This window comes from Ornithorhynchus anatinus, chromosome 5, assembly GCF_004115215.2.
Source record: "Ornithorhynchus anatinus isolate Pmale09 chromosome 5, mOrnAna1.pri.v4, whole genome shotgun sequence".
NCBI lineage: Eukaryota > Metazoa > Chordata > Mammalia > Monotremata > Ornithorhynchidae > Ornithorhynchus > Ornithorhynchus anatinus.
In genome coordinates, this window is record NC_041732.1 from 6,822,119 (window position 1) to 6,840,235 (window position 18,117).

The window sequence follows — 18,117 nt, forward strand, 5'->3', positions numbered from 1 at the left end:
GCCTCATCTCTCAACCCCATGACTGTGAGACCCAATTGGGACATGGATTGGGTCTGATCTGATTAGCTTATATCTCCCCCAAAGTTTAGTACAGTCCCTGGCACATAATAAGCACTTAACAAATGCCATAATAAAAAAAGAATAAAAACAAGTCTAGGCTACTTGGGGGCAGAATTACCTTCGTAGGGTTTATCCCTTGACAGTAGCTAATGGAAGGACTCTAATGTTTTCTAAGGTCTTGGATTCCCTCTCCATTTCTGGTGTTTCTTCCCAGCCCCTAATTCTGTACACTGTAGACATGCAATAAGTACAGTTTCTTGCTACTGCTGATTCATTTGAAGGAACATTAGTGGTTTTGTTAGTTCAGAACCAAGCCAGAGAGATTTTCAACTTGAATCTGCTCTGCAAAGAGTTGACTTGTCTTGAAGTAGGTCTTATGTAAGAGAAAATGAGGCACAAGAAAATAAGTCCCTTCAGAGTTGTGCCACAGACAGGGAAAATAAGAAAGGACAGGTGAACTTGTTAAAACAACAGTTTGGGACCGAGATTTGCTTCAAGGACCTATTTGATTGAAACAAAATAATAATAGTTAATCTGGGAGCAAACACTTGAGTACTTAATTAAAGGGGTGTAAGTAGCAAAGAGTAAGGATGACTGTTAACTTGTTAAAACAAGGTTTCCTCAGCTTCAGCAAGGAGGAAGGAAGGAAGGAAGGAAGCAAGAATAAACAGCTTCAAGAATTTTAATGGTGGTAATTAAGTAGAGCAACTATGAATTGTTTAGGGGCTTAATTTAACCTTACCCAGTAAGCACCAAGTTTCTACTTGCTTGATCCACTGATCTTCAGTTATTTTTGTGGGCCAGAGCAATTGAAACTTTTCATTCTGCATGGGAGGGAAATGGAGAGTCAGCACTTTCAGGAAGAGTCATCCCAACCCTGGGGTCTGGAAGGAAGAGGGGTGGTGATCATGGTGATCCCCAGAAGCCACCCAAAGGGCCCTGCTCAAATTCATTAAGTCCTCTCTCCTTTTTTTTTTTTTTTTAATTTCCAGATCTATCAGAATCCACGTTGTCTTACACTGAAACAGAGGCTACAAACTCGCTGAACATCATGACTGGCGAATTCTCAGGTTGGAAATTTACTAACTAAACATTGTTGGGTGGAATTGATTGAAGAAAGGACACCGGGAGGGGTTTGATGGTTTTTACTTTTCTTTTTTTAATAAAAAGGAAGAATGGCAAAATGGGATTAAACACAGTCCTCTCACTACTCCCTGAGGGGATGGGGAGCAGAGTGCCTGCATAATCCAAAAACTCACTAGAGCTGAAAGCTTCGATCTCTTCCCTCCTTGGGCTGCTCACAAGAAGCCAAATAGATGCTTCTGACTTTTGTCTCACTTTCCTTCTCTGCTTCCTCCTCTCTCCCCACTGGGGAGAAGCTATTGATTGGCCCAGGAGACTGGCAGAAGGCAGAGAGTAAGAGGAAGAAAGAAAAGCAAACACGGTCCAGGATGCCCACCCCACAGATCAGTCATCACTATCAAGGGTGTTTATTGAGCGCTTACTCTGTGCAGAGCACTGATCTAAGCTCTTGGGAGAGTACAGTACAATAGAGTTGGTAGACACATTTGCTGTCTCCAAGAAGCTTGCTGTCAAGAGGGGGAGTCATCCAGATTGGCAGTTGAATGTCACAGGGATAATAACCCAAATCTGTCACAGCTGGGTACATCCAGAGTGTGGATATTCATTCATTCAATCATACTTATTGAGTGCTTACTGTGTGCAGAGCACTGTACTAAGCACTTGGGAGAGTAGAAGAGGTCCAGCCTTCATAAGCTTGTCATGGGCAGGGAATATATCTGCTAATTTTGTTTATAGTGTATTCTCCCAAGCGCTTATGTAGAGTGCTGTGTACATAGCACTCAGTAAAAACCATCGACAGATTGATCGATTGATCTTTTACGATCACTCTTCCGGAAGTCTGGCCTACACTTCCATTGGAATGGAAAGTGGCGGGGTACCGGCTTGGCTTGACTTCTCCGTCAGCGATCTCTTTGGTGGCAGACGCACTGGTGAGTTTAATCGGGAAATAGCGGAAGAGTGGTAGTGTTGTTCCCTGCGGAGCCTTTTGGCTGGGGGCCCATGGGCATGGCTGTAAGGCCCCAGAGGGCTCGGTGAAGGCCCGGCTGTCTGGGGAAAGGAAGACACAGGGAATGCCAGTTTAGGGGCAGACCGACTCCACGCCTAGCCAACCGCAGGCCCAGAGGGGCTTGTCAAGGGTTGGTGGGATCGTGGCAGATCCTCTTAGGGCTTAACATTCCGAGATGGCTTTTGTGGCTGATGTTGGACTGAGGATCCCCCTCCCCCCAACCATCCCTGGACCCCCCAGGCATGCCTGCTGGTGAAGCTTGATCCCCAGAGTTCGCCTCCTAGTGTGTCTACTCACAGATTCCCCAGATTTTGCCTCCTAATGTGTGTCTCCTCAGTGTTCCCAAAGTTCACCTCCTTGTGTGTCTCCCCACAGTTTCCCCAGATTTCGCCTCCTAATGGGTCTCTCCTCACCGTTTCCCCAGAGTTTTCCTCCTAATGTGGATCTCCTCACAGTTTCCCTGTTTCATAGTGGGTGCGCTTGTCACCCCTGCCCGATGGTTTTAGTATGGAAGAACACTTGGTGGTCGGGTTGGAGTTTTATAGTTAGTTGTGGGAAGGGAACAGGATGGCGAGAACAGAGGAAGGGTGAAAAGGGTTGATGGGGAGAGGAAGCTGCAACTTTCTTATAGATAGAATGATGATGACAATCATAGTGATGGAGTTTGTTAAGCACTTACTGTGTGCCAAGAACTGTACTAAACGTTGGGTTAGATCCAAGATAATCAGGTTGGACACACACGGGGATTCACAGTCTAAGGGAGAGGGAGAACTAGTATTGAAGCCCCGTTTTACAGAGGAGGAAACTGAGGCCAGAGAAGTTATGTGACACACCCAGGCGTCACAAAACAGGCAAGCAGCTGCTTGTAGGGTTGTGTTGTACTCTCCCAAGTGCTTAGTAAAGTGCACAGAATAGGCACTCAATGAATATGATTGATCCATCCCTTTGCATCACTCCCAACTCTCACAAGGAGCTCGTGAGGTGCTTACTTCCCCCCCACATGTCTGAAAGGCTCTGCCGGCTTTGTGATGATGATGATGATGAGCACTGTTCAGGTGGTTATCAAGTTGGACAGAGTGTCTGTCTTACATGGGGTTCACAGCCCAGCCAAACAAACCCCTTCTCCTGAAAGTGGGTGAAACTTTAAAAGTTTGGTTTGAAGGCGAGGTCGTTTTAACTCTGCTCAGCCTCCTCAGAAATGGAATCTAGGCTCTCTCGCTCCCTGAGACCTTTCACACAGTATTCCTCTCAGTGATAGAAAGTGGGGATTTATTTTTACTGAGGGTTCGTTAAGATAAAAACAAGAGCAAAGAAACCTGCCAAAATTTAACCCAAATGAGTTCCGGGCCCACAAGCTCCCCTAAGCAAAGGCAAGAATTCTCCTTCACCATGGCATTCGTGGGCTTTGATATTTCCCGTTTTGAGACACGGCCCAACCCTCTCCCTTCCCATCCCCACAGCACTGTACTCGTCCGCTCAACTGTATATATTTTCGTTACCCTATTTATTTTGTTAATGAATTGTACATCGCCTTGATTCTATTTAGTTGCCATCGGTTTTTACGAGATGTTCTTCCCCTTGACGCTGTTTAGTGCCATTGTTCTTGTCTGTGCGTCTCCCCCGATTAGACCGTAAGCCCGTCAAACGGCAGGGACTGTCTCTATCTGTTGCCGACCTGTTCATCCCAAGCGCTTAGTACAGTGCTCTGCACATAGTAAGCGCTCAATAAATACTATTGAATGAATGAATGAATGAATGAATGAGGTAAATGACAGAAAACTTCTTCTGCTTACTGTGTGTCAAGTGCTATTCTAAGCACTGGGGTAGATGTGAGATGATCAAGTAGGACACAGTCCCTGCCCCAAAAAAGAGGCTCACAATCTAAATACAAGGGAGAACAGGTATTTTACAATTCAGGAGACTGAGGCACAGAGAAGGTAAGTGAGTTGCCCAAGGTCACGCAGCAGGCAGATGGGGGAGCCGGGATTACTGTCTCCTTCCATCGTTGTGTATCTAAGAAACCAGCTCCTGCTCCAAAAATAAGAAAGATTGTGGACTTTGTACCAAGCCACGACTATTTATCCCTATACCTTTGATCACCGAGAATGTGTTCCCTTCTTACAAACCACAAAGTTGAGTTTCAGGATAACAGAGACCCATTCTTCCCTGCTGCCTGTTGGGGAAGTGAGTTGAGGTAGGAAGCTTAAAAGCTGGGAAGTGTGGGGCGGGGACAGAAGATAAGAGGGTATTTCAGTCCCAATTTGTAGAAACAGGCTCTTCCTGAAAGCACTGTAGCCTAGTGGAAAGGGCACAGGCCCAGGAGTCAGAGGACCTGGGTTCTAATTTCGATTCCCCCAACTGCCTGCCGCATGCTCTTGGGCAAGTCACTTCACTTCTCTGTCCCTCAGTCTCCTCTACTGTAAAATACCTGTTCTCCCTTGTTATTTAGATTGTGAGTCCCTTTATGGGTCAGGGACTGTGTTCTACTTGATTAATTTGCACCTACCCCAGTGCTTAGAGCAGTGCTTGACAAACAGTAAGCACTTAACAAATACCATAATTATTATTATTCATCTTGGTTTCTTCTGGGCAAGCAGTTGCTATTCAAATTGTGAGCAATGCCTGGTGAACAGAGAGAGAGAGAAAGAGAGGCAGAGACGGAATAGGAAATCTGACTTTAAATTCCTCCTTTGCCTAAGATTTGCAGAACTTTGTCACACCTTCCATTCTGCTGGGCTCACTCAGACTTTGTCAGCTAGACATTTAGGGGAGGAAAATCCATCCCTTGGGATTCATTGATTCTGGGCTCTCTTGGGGTAACTGGTGAGAGAGAGCCTGTGAGCGTTCGTCATGACTTGTCATTAGGACTCAATCGATAGACTGATTGATTGGAGAGGAATGAAAAGCTTACAGTGGCTTGTTCTCAATTCCTCTCTCTCCCACCCTCACTTCCTCTGTCCTTCTTTTTCTCTATCTATCTTGCTAGTATGGAACCCCTGCTTAGAACCGAAGGATCCAAATTTCCCCCTTCAGATGAACTGCAATCTTGGTCCTCCCTTCCTTCCCTTCCTTCCCTTCCTTCCCTTCCTTCCCTTCCTTCCCTTCCTTCCCTCCCTCCCTCCCTCCCTCTCTCTGAACTAGTGCAGGGTAATTTAACGTTTCTTCGATCCATTTAAAAACCTGATTGTCTTGTATCTACTCCAGTGCTTGGTACAGTGCTTGGCACACAGTAAGCAGAAGCAGTGCAGCATAATGGATAGAGCTCAGGCCTGGGAGTCAGAAGGACCTGGGTTCTAATTCCGGTTCTGCCAAGTGTGTGCTGTTTCACGTTGGACAAGTAGTCATTTCACTTCTCTGGGCCTCAGTTACCTCATCTGTAAAATGGAGGTTAAGACTGTGAGCCCCATGGGGGATAGGGACTGTGTTCAATCTGATTGTCTTTTATCTACCCTGGTGCTTAGAACAGTACCTAGCACATAGTAAGCCCTTAACAAATATCACAGTTATTATTATTATTTTTATTAGGAGGAGTTTTAAGCTCAAATTGGATTTTCCATGCTTGAGGAGAGGGGCCTCCACTGTGGTAGTGGGGGTTGAGTTCTGCCAGCCAGGAGCTTGCAACAGTTAATTAAGTATGGTGTTTGCTTAGCATTTACTTTATGCCAAGCACTGTACTAAGCACTGGGGTCGATGAAAGATAATCACATCAGACACAGCCTCTTTCTCACATGAGGGACGTAGTTTAAGGGGGAGGGAAAACAGGTATTTCACTCCCATTTTACAGATGAGGAACATGGAAGTTAGGTGACATGGTCAAGGCCAAACATCAGGCAAGTGGTGGAGTGGGGATCAGAACCCTGTCTTTCAGGCCCGTGGTCTTTCCACTAGGTCACGTTGTTTCCCCTAATCAGCCATTCAATCAATAATGTTTACTGAGCATGTACAATGTGTGGAGCACTGTACTAACTGGATGAGTACAATAGAGTATAGAGTTGGTAGATGGGATCCCTGCCCTCAAGTCGCTTACAGTCTAGTTGATGAGGCAATCTCTCTTCAAGGAACAAACACAGTTAAAACAGCCCACGTGAAAAACCTGCCCAGGGTCCCAGCCCCATGGGGAATCTAAGACTTTGCCAAACAACAGGGAGCAAATTAGCAGAACAGTGCTCCAATAAGGCTATTTTTAGCTGCTCTAGAACCCCACCCTGGGCTTTGTGCATCTTTTCCAGAGATGAGAGAAAGCTATTCTGGCTTTCTCCAGGGCCCCCAGTGAGGGAGCCCAAGGCAGAACTGGTGCCTTGTTCCAAAATGTTCCCATGCTGTTCAGTCAGTAGTATTTATTGAGCACTTACTGTGTGCAGAGCACTGAACTAAATGCTGTTGACTCGGCAGTAATAAAGACACTAGGCTGTAAGGTCATAGTGGGCAGGGAATGTATCCGCTAATTCTGTTGTATTGTGCTCTCCCAAGCACTTAGTACAGCACTCTGCATATAGTAAGTGCTCAATAAATACGTTGATTTTTTTAAATGGTATTTGTTAAGTGCTTACTATTTGCCAAGGCACTTGAATGACACATTTGTAGAGCATTTGACCTATCATTTCTGGGTGGTTTATTCAGATGGAGGCCTGGCCCCGGCCCAGCTCCAAAAAACTACTGGGTAGGGTTCTGGGGGCTGCTGTTCAACTTGGGGAGATTGGTTGGCTGTGGATGTGGGGTGGGGTGGGAAGCAATGACAGGCTGTCTTAAAGGAAATATAATTTATAACATAGACTGTAAGCTTGTTATGGGCAGGGAGCCTGTCTGTGAATTCTTTTGTATTAATGCTCTCCCAAGCACTTAGTACAGAGCTCTGCGGAAAGTAAGCACTCAGTAGCTACGATTGACTGACTGACTGACATTCCCTGCCCAGGAGGAGCTTGAGGAAGAATCGAAGAGGGAACGAATGCTGGGTTCATTCCCTGGGCTGAGAGAAATTTCTCTGGGCTGGTAATAATTCAGGTGGAGCACTCTCTGCCCCTTGCTATTAGTCAGTCAGTGAGCACTTACTGGGGGCCGAGCACTGTACAAAGTACTTGGGAGAGTACTACAGTTGGTAGGCATGTTGCCTGCCATCAGCGAGCTTACAACCTAGAGGATTGTGGCAACATAAGTAGCAGGGTGGAAACTAGCCGAAAATAGTAAACTTTGCTGTGTGACTTGCTTCTGTTCGATGTTCCTAAGCACTTTGTACCATTCTTGCACTCAGAAGGCTTTTAAGGGAAACAGCATGGTGGTGTGGATAGGGCTGAACCTGGGCGTCAAAAGGTCATGGGTTCTAATCCTGGCTGTGCCACTTGTCCGCTGTGTGCCTTTGGACAAGTCACTTTATTTCTCTGGGCCTCAGTTACCTCATCTGTAAAATGGAAATTGAGACTGTGAGCCCCATGTGGGACAGAGACTGTGTCCAACCCGATTTGTTGGTATCCACCCCAGTGCTTAGTATGGTGCATGGCACATAGTAAGCGCTTAACAAATACCGCAGTTATTATTATTATTATCTCAATCGATCCCATCCTCCCAGGGTTCCAAGTAGCTGAAGCCACCAGCCCCCCTCGCCATTTGTCTGTCCGTCCGTTCCCCGGCTGAAGCGCCAGGTCACCCTTGACCTGCCCAACAGGATGCCTCATGCCCGCTCATTAGAAATTTCCTAACTAAGAACACCCTAAACCTCCCCCGGATCAGCCCAAGCCTGGGCCGGGAGGAGACATCTGCTTCATCCCTGGGAACTGAGAAGCAACGTGGCTGAGTGGGTAGAGCCCGGGCCTGGGGGCCAGAAGGACCTGGGTATTATAATTCCAGCTCCCCCACTAGTCTGCTTTGTGACCTTGGGCAAGTCATTTTCCTTCTTTGGGTCTCAGTTCCTCCATCCGTAAAGCAGGGATTAAGATTGTGAGTCCTATGTGGGACAAGGACTGTGCCCAACCTCATTATCTTTTATCTACCCCGGGGTTTACAACAGTGCCTGGCAAATAGCAAGCACTTAACAAATACTGTTTTTTTTTTCATTTTTATTTATTTATTTTTTAAAAGTCCTTGTAAATCAGGACGGATTTTCCTTCAGGCACATTTCTTGGGCTGCTTTGTTCAGAGGTGCAGTCGACCTCCCAGCCCCGGAATGGGAGGCAGGCACATAGAAAGAGGCCCAGTTGGATTGGCCCTGGAGTAAAAATAATAATGATGGTGGTTCTTGTTGAGCGCTTACTATGCACCAGGCCCTGGGGTAGGTTCAGTGCAGTCTTATAACAGACCCAGTCCCTGTCCCAGCTGGAGCTCACAGTTCAAGAGGGAAGGAGAACAGAGATTGAATCTCCTAATTGTACCAATAGGAAACTGAGGCAGAGATAAGTTTTTTTTTCTTCTTTTATGATATATGTTAAGTGCTGACTTTGTGCCGGGCATTCTACTAAGCACTGGGGTAGATACAAGCTAATTAGGTTGGTCACAGTCCCTGTCTCACACAGGGCTCACAGTCTTAATCCCCACTTTACAGATGAGGTAGCTGAGGCTCTGAGAATTTAAGTGACTTGCTCAAGGTCACTCAGCAGGCAAGTGGAGGACCCAGGTTTAGAACCCAGGTCTCCTGGATCGCTGCTTCTCTGAGTGGGAAATAATTTCTTTAGCCACTTTTCAGAGGCCAAACTGTGAGGTCTGGCCCCTTCTTAGTCGAGCAATCCCTGAGCCCTCTGAATTCAGAGTATGCCTTTTCCCAGCCCCAAGAACTCAATACTTCCATGGTCCGAATTAAATAGAGGAATACCCCTCTGTGTAATTTATTTTAATGCCTGCCTCCCCCTATAGACTATCAGCTTCTGGTGGGCAGGGATCACACCAACCAACTTATTGTATGGTACTTTCCCAAGCGCTTAGTACGGTGCTCTGCGCACAGTAAGCACTCAATAAATACCATTGATTGGGTGACTGATTGATAGAAAGAGAGGTACCAGTAAGATAGGAGCCCCACAGAACTTAGGTACTAGATTGTGAGTGCGTTGTTGGGTAGGGATTGTTTCTATTTATTGCCAAATTGTACTCTCCAAGGGTTTAGTATACTGCTCTGCACACAGTAAGGGCTCAATAAATACAATTGGATGAGTGAATGAATTAATCAATAGCTATATAATATATCATAAATTATTTATGTTAATGTCTCTCTCACTCTCTTGACTGCAAGCTTCTGTGGGCAGGGGATGGGTCCACCAACTCTGTTGTATTGTACTCTCCCAAGTACTTAATACAGTGCTTGGCACACAGAAAATGCTCAGTAAATACCATTGATGATGATGATGATGGTGATGATTAGTGGGTTTGTCAGTCAGGGGGTCAGGTTTGCATGGGACAAGGAAGATGTTTTTCCACAGAACACTTCCATTTCTTACTAGAAACTGCAAAGACCTGTGGGCCTTTTTTCAGCCTGAAATAGGAAGGACCCAGGTTCTGATGCCGGCTCCACCACTTGCCTGCTGTGTGACCTTGGACAAGTCACTTCCACCCTTCTGGGCCTCAGTTCCCTCATCTGTAAAATGAGGGATTAAGAGTGTGAGCCCCAGATGGGACAGGGACTGTGTCCAAGCTTATTAACCTATCTACCCTAGCTCTTAAAACAGTGCTTGGCACATAGTAAGCGCTTAACAAGTACCATAATAAGGATAATTTGCTCCCGCCCGAGTTGTCGAGTTGAGAAAATGACAGGTTTGGGGGAAGATCTGGAATTCCAGAAAATGGCCTTGTGTGGCTCCAGCTTTAATCAGAACCATCTGTGTCTCTGGCAGAAGCTCTTCCCTCCCGTGGAAACTTCAGGTGAGCGGGCGTGTTTTGCTCCTAGGAGCCTCTCACAATCCGAGCCGGGACTCAAACGGTTTCTGGATGGGGGCCGAGGCCTCCGTTGCCAAGAGCGACTCCTTTGATGCAGAAAATACATCCTGGAGGCACTTTGTCAGATGTTTTTATATTAAACATTTTTCCTCCGTAGAATTCGCCTGCCAAAGGGAAGCAACAGGGCATCTATTTTGCAGTTGACTTTAGAAAAGAATCTCTGATATTTGTGGGGCTTTTTTTTCCCCCTTTCTTTCTTCCTTCTGGCAGGGACCCCGACTCAGTGCTCCCTAAATCTATAAACGGGAACTGTGGAGACTGAGAAGCCGAAGCAGGAAAGTCTGTCAGTTTCTCCCCCCTCCACCCCCCCCACCCCTCGCCCCCTTTTAAAAGTTGCTGTGTTAATAAAAACAAAGTAACCATGTCTGGAACAGACATCAAAGGCCTAGTTGCAGACTACAAGGTGAATCATTGCTTAAACAACTAATTAATCTTTAAAGGGGGGAGTTAGTGAAGCTCCGTGATAGGGTTCTTGGAGGCATTTTAATCTCATGGGACTGGCCGGAATTGCCTTCCATCAACATTGGAGAAGCAGCATGGCCTAGTGGAAGGAGCACAGGCCTGGGAGTCAGAGAACCTGGGTTCTAATAAAGCTCTGCCATTTGCTTGCTGTGTGACCTTGGACCAGTCATTTCACTTCTCCAGGTCTCAGTTCCCTTATCTATAAAATGGGGATTAAGATTGGGAAACCCCATGTGGGCCAGAGACAGTGTCCAACCTGATTAGCTTGTATCTATCCCTCGTGTTTCATACAGGGTGTGACACATAATAAACACTCAATAAATACACTTTTTTTTTTAAAAAAAAAAAGGTTAGAAAATACCAACATGGTGATTTTCTGGCCTGTGAGGGCTCTGAAGCCCCCTCTCGGATCTCTGCTCCAGATGAAAAGTTGGCATTGACACAGGATGCCATGTCAAGGCCTCATGGACACTCTGACTGAGAAAAAGTTGGGGAAGAAGCTGGAGTGTCATTCTATCTGAAGTGGACTACACTCGGTTCCTTGAGGGCAGCGATCATGCCTACCAACTCCACTGTTTGGTAGTCTCTTGAGCACTTAATACAGTGCTTGGCATATAATAAGTGCTCAGCAAATACCAGTGAGTGAGTGTAGAAATAAGCTCTTTGGGGGCAGGGATCATATCTACCAACTATCGTATTGCATTCTCCTGAGCGTATAGTACAGTGTCCTGCACTCAAAAAGCACTAAGTAATAATAATTGGTATTTGTTAAGTGCATATAAATGCCCAGCTATGTACTAAGCCCTGGGATAGATGCAAGATAATCAGATTGAACACAGTCCCTGATGTAAATGGGGCCCACAGTCTAAGTAGGAGGGAGGCCAGGTGTGTTATCCCCATTTTACAGATGAGAAAACTTAGGCACAGAGAAGCCAAGTGACTGCCCTTGGTCATTCACCAGGCAGATGGTGGAACTGGGATTAGTACTACATTCTCTGACTCCCAGGCCCAGGTTCGTTCCACTAGTCCATGCTCCTTCCCATTTTGTGGTGGTGTTTTTTTAATGGCATTTGTTTAGTGCTTACTATGTGCCAGGTAGTGAACTAAGCTCGGAGGTACAGATTAATCAGATTAGACACAGTCCATCTCCCACATAGGGCTCACAGTCTTAATCCCCATTTCACAGGCGAGGGAACTGAGGCCCAGAGAAATGAAGTTACTTGCTCAAGGTTATCCAGCAGACAAGTGGTGGAGCTGGAATTAGAATCCAGGTCCTTCTGACTCCCAGGCCCATGCTGTATCCACTACTAGGCTGGGCTGCTTCTCTAATACCATTGGTTGATTGATTGATTGATTGGTTGAAGAACACATGACCCGCAGAAATCACGGAGCGAAGAGGCCAGGAATGGTTTCAGGCCCAACTTGTTTGGCTCCAGGAGGAGAACTGGGTGGAAAGTAATAGTTTGTTGTTGCGTCTACCTTGGGTGTTGTCATGGGCAGGGTTGGGCTTCTCCTCAAGCCACTTGGTAGCCACTGAGTGCTGTCTCACTGAGGAGCCCCATCCCCGACCAGCCTTGATCGCTGTGCCTCGTGGGGAGGTCGGGGTGCGAGGGAGGCACCCGTCTGGGATTTTGGAGCAGAGTCACACATATGACAGCTGGTTGTGCTGTTTCCAATTCTTGCAAGGCCTTCTGTCAGCCGGTCCGCCCCTTTCCGGGACAGATTCGGCCCCGTATGCCTCGTGTCCGCCATTATCATATTGAACCTCCAGCCTCCATCTGCCATGGGCTGAGTTTTGCTGCCGAGACCCTCAGGTTTGAAACGGTGTCGGTGTTTGTAGGACAGGGAAACAGGGCAGACTTCCACGAGAAGGCACATAGGACGTCCTCGCTTTTTGCCGCCTGCCCGCTCCACTGCCCAGAATCCTCCAGGGCCATCCCATGCCACCCACCGAGCCGGCCTCTTCCGGCCAATCAATCAACGGTATTTATTGAGTGCTTACTGTGTGCAGAGCAGTCACTCAATCAGTTGTATTTATTAAGCGCTTACCGTGGGCGGAGCACTGTACTAAGCACTTGGGAGAGGACAACATAACAGACACACTCCCTGCCCACAATGGCTTACCCTATAGAGGAGGCATGGGTCCCTGCTGAATCTCTACCAGTCTGTCTGCGAGTCTATCTGTCTGTCTGCTGCCCCTGAGTTTTTCAGCAGAGCCCTCCCTCACAGTCACCGCTCCCCAAGACCACCAAGGCAAGGAGGACCCGCAGCCTGAGGTTGGCCCGTATGAACTCTTAGGCCTCGGGAACTCCGGGTTCCTTTCAGCGATCCACAAGCCCACCCCTCCTCTTGAAGCTGCTTTCCTCTCCTCCCATGCTCCTTTCCTCCCGAAGCCAATGGGCTTCTTGATGCCCAGATAATAATAATTATTATAATTATGGTATTCATGAACCACTTACAATGTGCCAAACACTGTTCTAAACACTGGGGTAGATACAAGTTAATCAAGTTGGACACAGTCCCTGTCCTACATGGGGCTTGCACTCTTAATCTCCATTTTACATTTTACTTTTCTGAGGCCCAGGCAAGTGGAGTGTCTTGCCCAAGGTCACACAACAGGAATGTGGTGAAGCCTGGATTAGAACCCAGGTCCTTCCAATGGGATTAGAACCCAGGTGGCTTTCAGTCAGAATATTTGGGTAGGTGCACGATTCTTGGAGGGGGCAGGGGGAAGAGTTTTTGCCTCCTGGTTTTGTTATGCAGCTCTGGCCTCTGGCTTCAAATCCCTGGCTCTTCCCTTCCCAGGGACCTGAACCAAGAAAAAAAAAGGAGGAGAGCAAGAGAAAAATAAACACAGGAAAATAAGCAGTGTGTTTCCAATCCACCAGGCTCATACCGGCAGCCAAAACATGACATTCTTGTACCCAGCTTGAGTTTGGTTGGAGTTTGGAGGTAGTAAAGTGTGGCAGGGTCAATGCTGGCAGACCCTCAGAGAGACAGAGACAGGCAGGGGGCTGCAACAATACTCTGAATCTCCAGTCTCCAGGAGGTCTCTCTCTGTGTGTCTCTCTGAATCTCCAGTCTTCAGGAGTTCTCTGTGTGTGTTTGTGTGTGCCTGGGTGACTGACTCTCTAGTTTCCAGTTGTGTGTGTGTGTGTGTGAGACTCTGAATCACCAATTTTGAATTCATTTGAATTCTGTTTGGGTGTGTGTGTGCGCGTGCATGTGAGACTCTAGATCTCCCATCTCCAGTTGCATAAGGATATGTGTGTGTGTGTGTTTGTTTGTGTGACTTTCTTCAAATCTCCAGTCTCCAAGAATTTTGTGTGTGAGCATGTGTTTCTGTGAGTGTGAAATTCTGAGTGTCTAGTATCCAGGAGGAGTGAGTGTGTGTGTGTGTGTTTACTTGCGAAGAACTCTGTGCTCAGTTTCCTCAACGTCTGAAAAAATCGTGGATTTTTGCGGGAGGAATCCAAGCCGCTCCTGGGAACCTGTTGAGAAATGTTAGTGTTCGGAGTTAGAGTAAAATCACATTTTTTTCCGGGGGTGCTTTGATGAATGAGAGGTGTTTACGAGCCTGATTTATGACCGAGCGGCTAAGGTTTTCCACAGAAATAATGTATTAAGGGTGGCGTGCCCGCCGACCCGATTGAAGTCTTATAGGGTTGATATTCTTCAAAGGCATCTGCTTTCTCGGACGCCGGCGGCCCCCTCAGCCCTCACCGCGGAAGAGTCCGGGAGGCTAAATGAGGGGTGGGGATGTGGAAGAGGGGCGGACGCCTGGGGGGCGGTGAGGGGAGGGTGGTGGTGGAGGGGTCGGACAGGGAGTGGGGGGGCGACAGGCCAGGCTGGGCCTGGAAAATAAGGTTTGACTGAGTAAACACTCTCCGCTCAGACTGAGCTGGAAAAGAAGTGTGTGGGGCAAGAAAAGGAAGGAGAGCAGTTCTCTTTGGTCTGGCCCCTCTCGTGGGTACGTGGCTGGATCGTGGGGATTCTTCTTCATATTTTTATTAGTAGTAGTAATGATAATTATTAGTCATAATAATGATAATAAATTGTATTTTTTGTGTGTACTATGGGCAATAAGAAGCAGCGTGGTTTAGTGGATAGAGCACCGGCCTGGGAGTCAGAAGATCATGGGTTCTAATTCTGGATCCGCCACATGTCCGCTCTGTGATCTTGAGCAAGTCACTTTACTTCCCTGGGCCTCACTTACCTCATCTGTAAAATGGGGGTTAAGAGTGTGAATGCTATGTGGGGCAGGGACTGTGTCCAACCTGACTAACTTGTATCTACCCCAGCGCTTAGAAGAGTGCTTGGCGTATACTAAGCACTTAACAAATACCATAATGATAATTGTTATTAATAACAGTGTATTATATTTGTTCAGCATATACTATGGGCAAGAATAACAGTAATAGTAATAATAATAAATTGTATTTGTTAAGCATGTGGTGTGGGCCAAAATAATAATATTAGTAATGATAATGAAAAATTGTATTTGTTCAGCATATACTATGGGCTAAGCACTATTAGAGCTCAGGTAGATACAGGATACACAGTCCCTGTACTACATGGGGCTCACAGTGTAGCCAGTCAATCAGCGGTCTTTATTGAGCACCTACTATGTGCAGAGCCCTGTACTGAGCGCTTCAGAAAGTACTATACAACAGAGTTGGTAGAAGCAATCTCCCCCACGCCTTTTTAAAAGAACAAATGGTATTTGTCAAACACTTACTGTGCTCCAGGCGCTCTGTCAGCCACTGGGGTAGATCGGACACAGTCCCTGTCCCACATGGGTCTCACAGTCTTAATCCCCATTTTACAGATGAGGGAGCTGAAGCACAGAGAAGTGAAGTGACTTGCCCAAGGTCATACAGCAGACAGTGACAGAGTCAGGATTAGAACCCAGGTCCTTCTGTCTTCCAGGCCCATGCTGCTGCTTCCCGGTGCCTACAAGTGCCTTACTGTCTACAGGAAAGGAGGAGGGAGAACGGTCCTTTAGTCCCCATTTTACAGATGAAGAAACTGAGGCCCAGAGAAGTTATGACTTGCCTAAGGACACACGTCAGGCAACTGGCAGAGCCGGGGTCAGACCTGACTCCCAGGTCTGCGCTCTTTCCGCTAGGCCCCGCTGCTTTGGAACTGGACTGCTCCATCCTCTCCGTAGGTTGGAACTCCTGATTAAATGAGTTGGGGTCCCACAGCCAGAAGGGGAAGTTACACCCCCTGTTCTCCACTAACCTGAGGATCGCATTCTTGGGAAAGTTCGGCCTGTAGTCAGTTTTAATAATAATACTAATCGTGATATTTGTTAAGTGCTTACTATGTGCCAAGCACTGTTCTAAACCTTGGCATAGATACAAGGTAATCAGATTGGACAGAGTCCCTGTCTCACATGGGGCTCACACTCTTAATCCAATTTTCTAGATGAGGGAGCTGAGGTACAGAGAAATGAAGTGACTTGCCCAGGGTCATGCAGCAGACAAGAGGCAGAGCCGGCATTAGAACCCACATTCTTCTGAGTCCCAGACCCTTGCTCTATCCACTAGATCATGCTGCTTTTCATCGGATTCTCTCTGTCTCTCTGTCCTAGAAACCCCAAGGGCTCAGTCTTCACTAACAAAGCACTGCAGATCTGGAGAAAATTATCCTAGATAATTCATTCAATCCATTTCTCCATCAATCAATCAGATCCCTGTTTTGAGCTCTCAGGAGAATTCACCAGAGGGGAAAAAATTATGACCTCGTCCCCAGGGGGCTTACCTAATTCAGCCAAAAGACCCCTCTTCTGTGGTCTGGCTAATTTTCCCCTTGGTCCACTTGACCTTTCCAGTGGAGATGTGGCCAAAGAGTGGGTGGGATGTGGGAGGGGGCACCCAGGTGAGCCCATGGTTATGTTTGTGGCCATATTAGGTGCTGGTGTTCGGATCCCTGGAAGATCCCGGGAGCAGTGTGATCTAGTGGATAGACGCCCCCCACCACCCCCGGGCCTGGGAGTCAGAGAGCTTGGGTTCTAATCCTGGCTCCCACTTATCTGCTGGGTGACCTTGGGCAAATCACTTCTGTGCCTCAGTTTCTTCATCTGTAAAATGGGGATTCCATCCTTTTCCCTCCTACTCTGACTGTGAGCCCCATGCAGGACAAGGGACTATGTCCAACCTGAATATCTTGTACCTTCCCTAATGTTTAGAACAGTGCTTGGCACCTAGTAAACCCTTAAGAAACTCCATAATAGTAACAACAGTTAGCTGGAAAGAGCAGACAAGATGGTTGGTGCAATGAGCCCTTGGCCCCTGGCGGAAGCGGCTGCGTTTCCCTTCGGCTTTTTTTGTAAGAATAAAAACATTTTGCCTGGAAATGCCGGTTTGGGCTGACCTCTTCCCAAGGTGCCGTCTGCTGGGTTTGAAAGGCCTCCCCGACTGCTTGGTTTGGAACAGGGATAAGCCATGTCCAGGGAAAAACATTGGAACGTGTTAGCAGGCTGGTTCTTGCTTCACCCCCTTCTCCTGATCCTTGTTTTCCATTTCCTTTCCTTGATGGGAGAGAGAGAGAGGGAGGGGGAGGGAGGGAGGAGAAAGAAAGATAGAAGGAAAAAGAAGCAGCATGGACTAGTGGGTAGAGCACGGGCCTGGGAGTCAAATAGACCTGGGTTGGTTCTAATCCTGGCTCCGCCACTTGTCTGCTGTGTGACCTTGGGCAAGTGACTTCACTTCTGGGCCTGTTATCTCATCTGTAAAATGAGGATTGAGACTAGGATACCCTTGTGGAACATGTACTGTGTCCAACCTGATCAGTTTGCATCTACCCCAGCGCTTGGAAAAGTGCTTGGAACATAGTAAGCGTTTAACAAATACCATTAAAAGGGGGCGGGGGGGGGGCGGGGAGAGAGAGAGAGAGAACACATCTCTTCAGGTTAGCCGTGGTGGGACTTGAGTTTGGGAAAATTTGAGCCAAGGTGAGGCCTGGAGTCAGAGCTGCATAACAGACAAGTGAAGGTGAGAAGAAAAGGAGGGATAAAGTCCTGGTGGCAGGCCTCTTATAGTGAATAAAAGGCCAAGTGTGGTTCCTGGGGCTGTCTGGGCCCAGGGAGGCCCATTGGCTTTTGGTGAGGGATGGCCGACCCTGCCGGCTGCCAGTTCAGAATGACTTGGGCCCAGTCCCCGCCCCACAGCCAGGTTGTCAACCCCGGGCTCTGGAGGGCTTTGTGGTCCCAGGCTCAGCCCCGCCCAGATATTAAGCTTCACCGTCTCTGGCGGGCTCTTTGGGAGGGTGCTCGACAAGATCCCAGGATTCCCGTTCCAGAAGAACACGGACAACCCCACCAAACTGATCACAAAACCCAGCCCCCGGTCCAGACCTGGATGGGGCCAGGGTGGTCAGCACAGTGCCTTCTAATGCCTCGCCACTGGCTCCTGGCTCCGAGACCAGGGACGGCAGTGTAGGTGGGGGCATCCAGAGCGTGTCTTTGCCCACCAGTGGCCAATTTGGGAGACCACACCTTTTGATAGGAGGGCGGGAAGGACTGAACACGGACCCTCAGGGTATCTGGTTTGGGGCTGGCTCAGGATCAATCAGTGGTTTTTATTGAG

General features: G+C 47.6%; 1 protein-coding gene across 1 annotated transcript in view; it reads left to right on the top strand.

Moving 5' to 3' along the window:
• Nucleotides 1-18,117, top strand: part of SMAD6 (SMAD family member 6) — an 83,913-nt gene that overhangs the window by 17,289 nt on the left and 48,507 nt on the right. Inside the window, exon 3 of the mRNA XM_029066762.2 lies at nucleotides 1,053-1,130. Coding sequence (XP_028922595.1) covers nucleotides 1,053-1,130 — 78 coding nt within the window. The remainder of the gene's footprint in view (nucleotides 1-1,052; nucleotides 1,131-18,117) is intronic.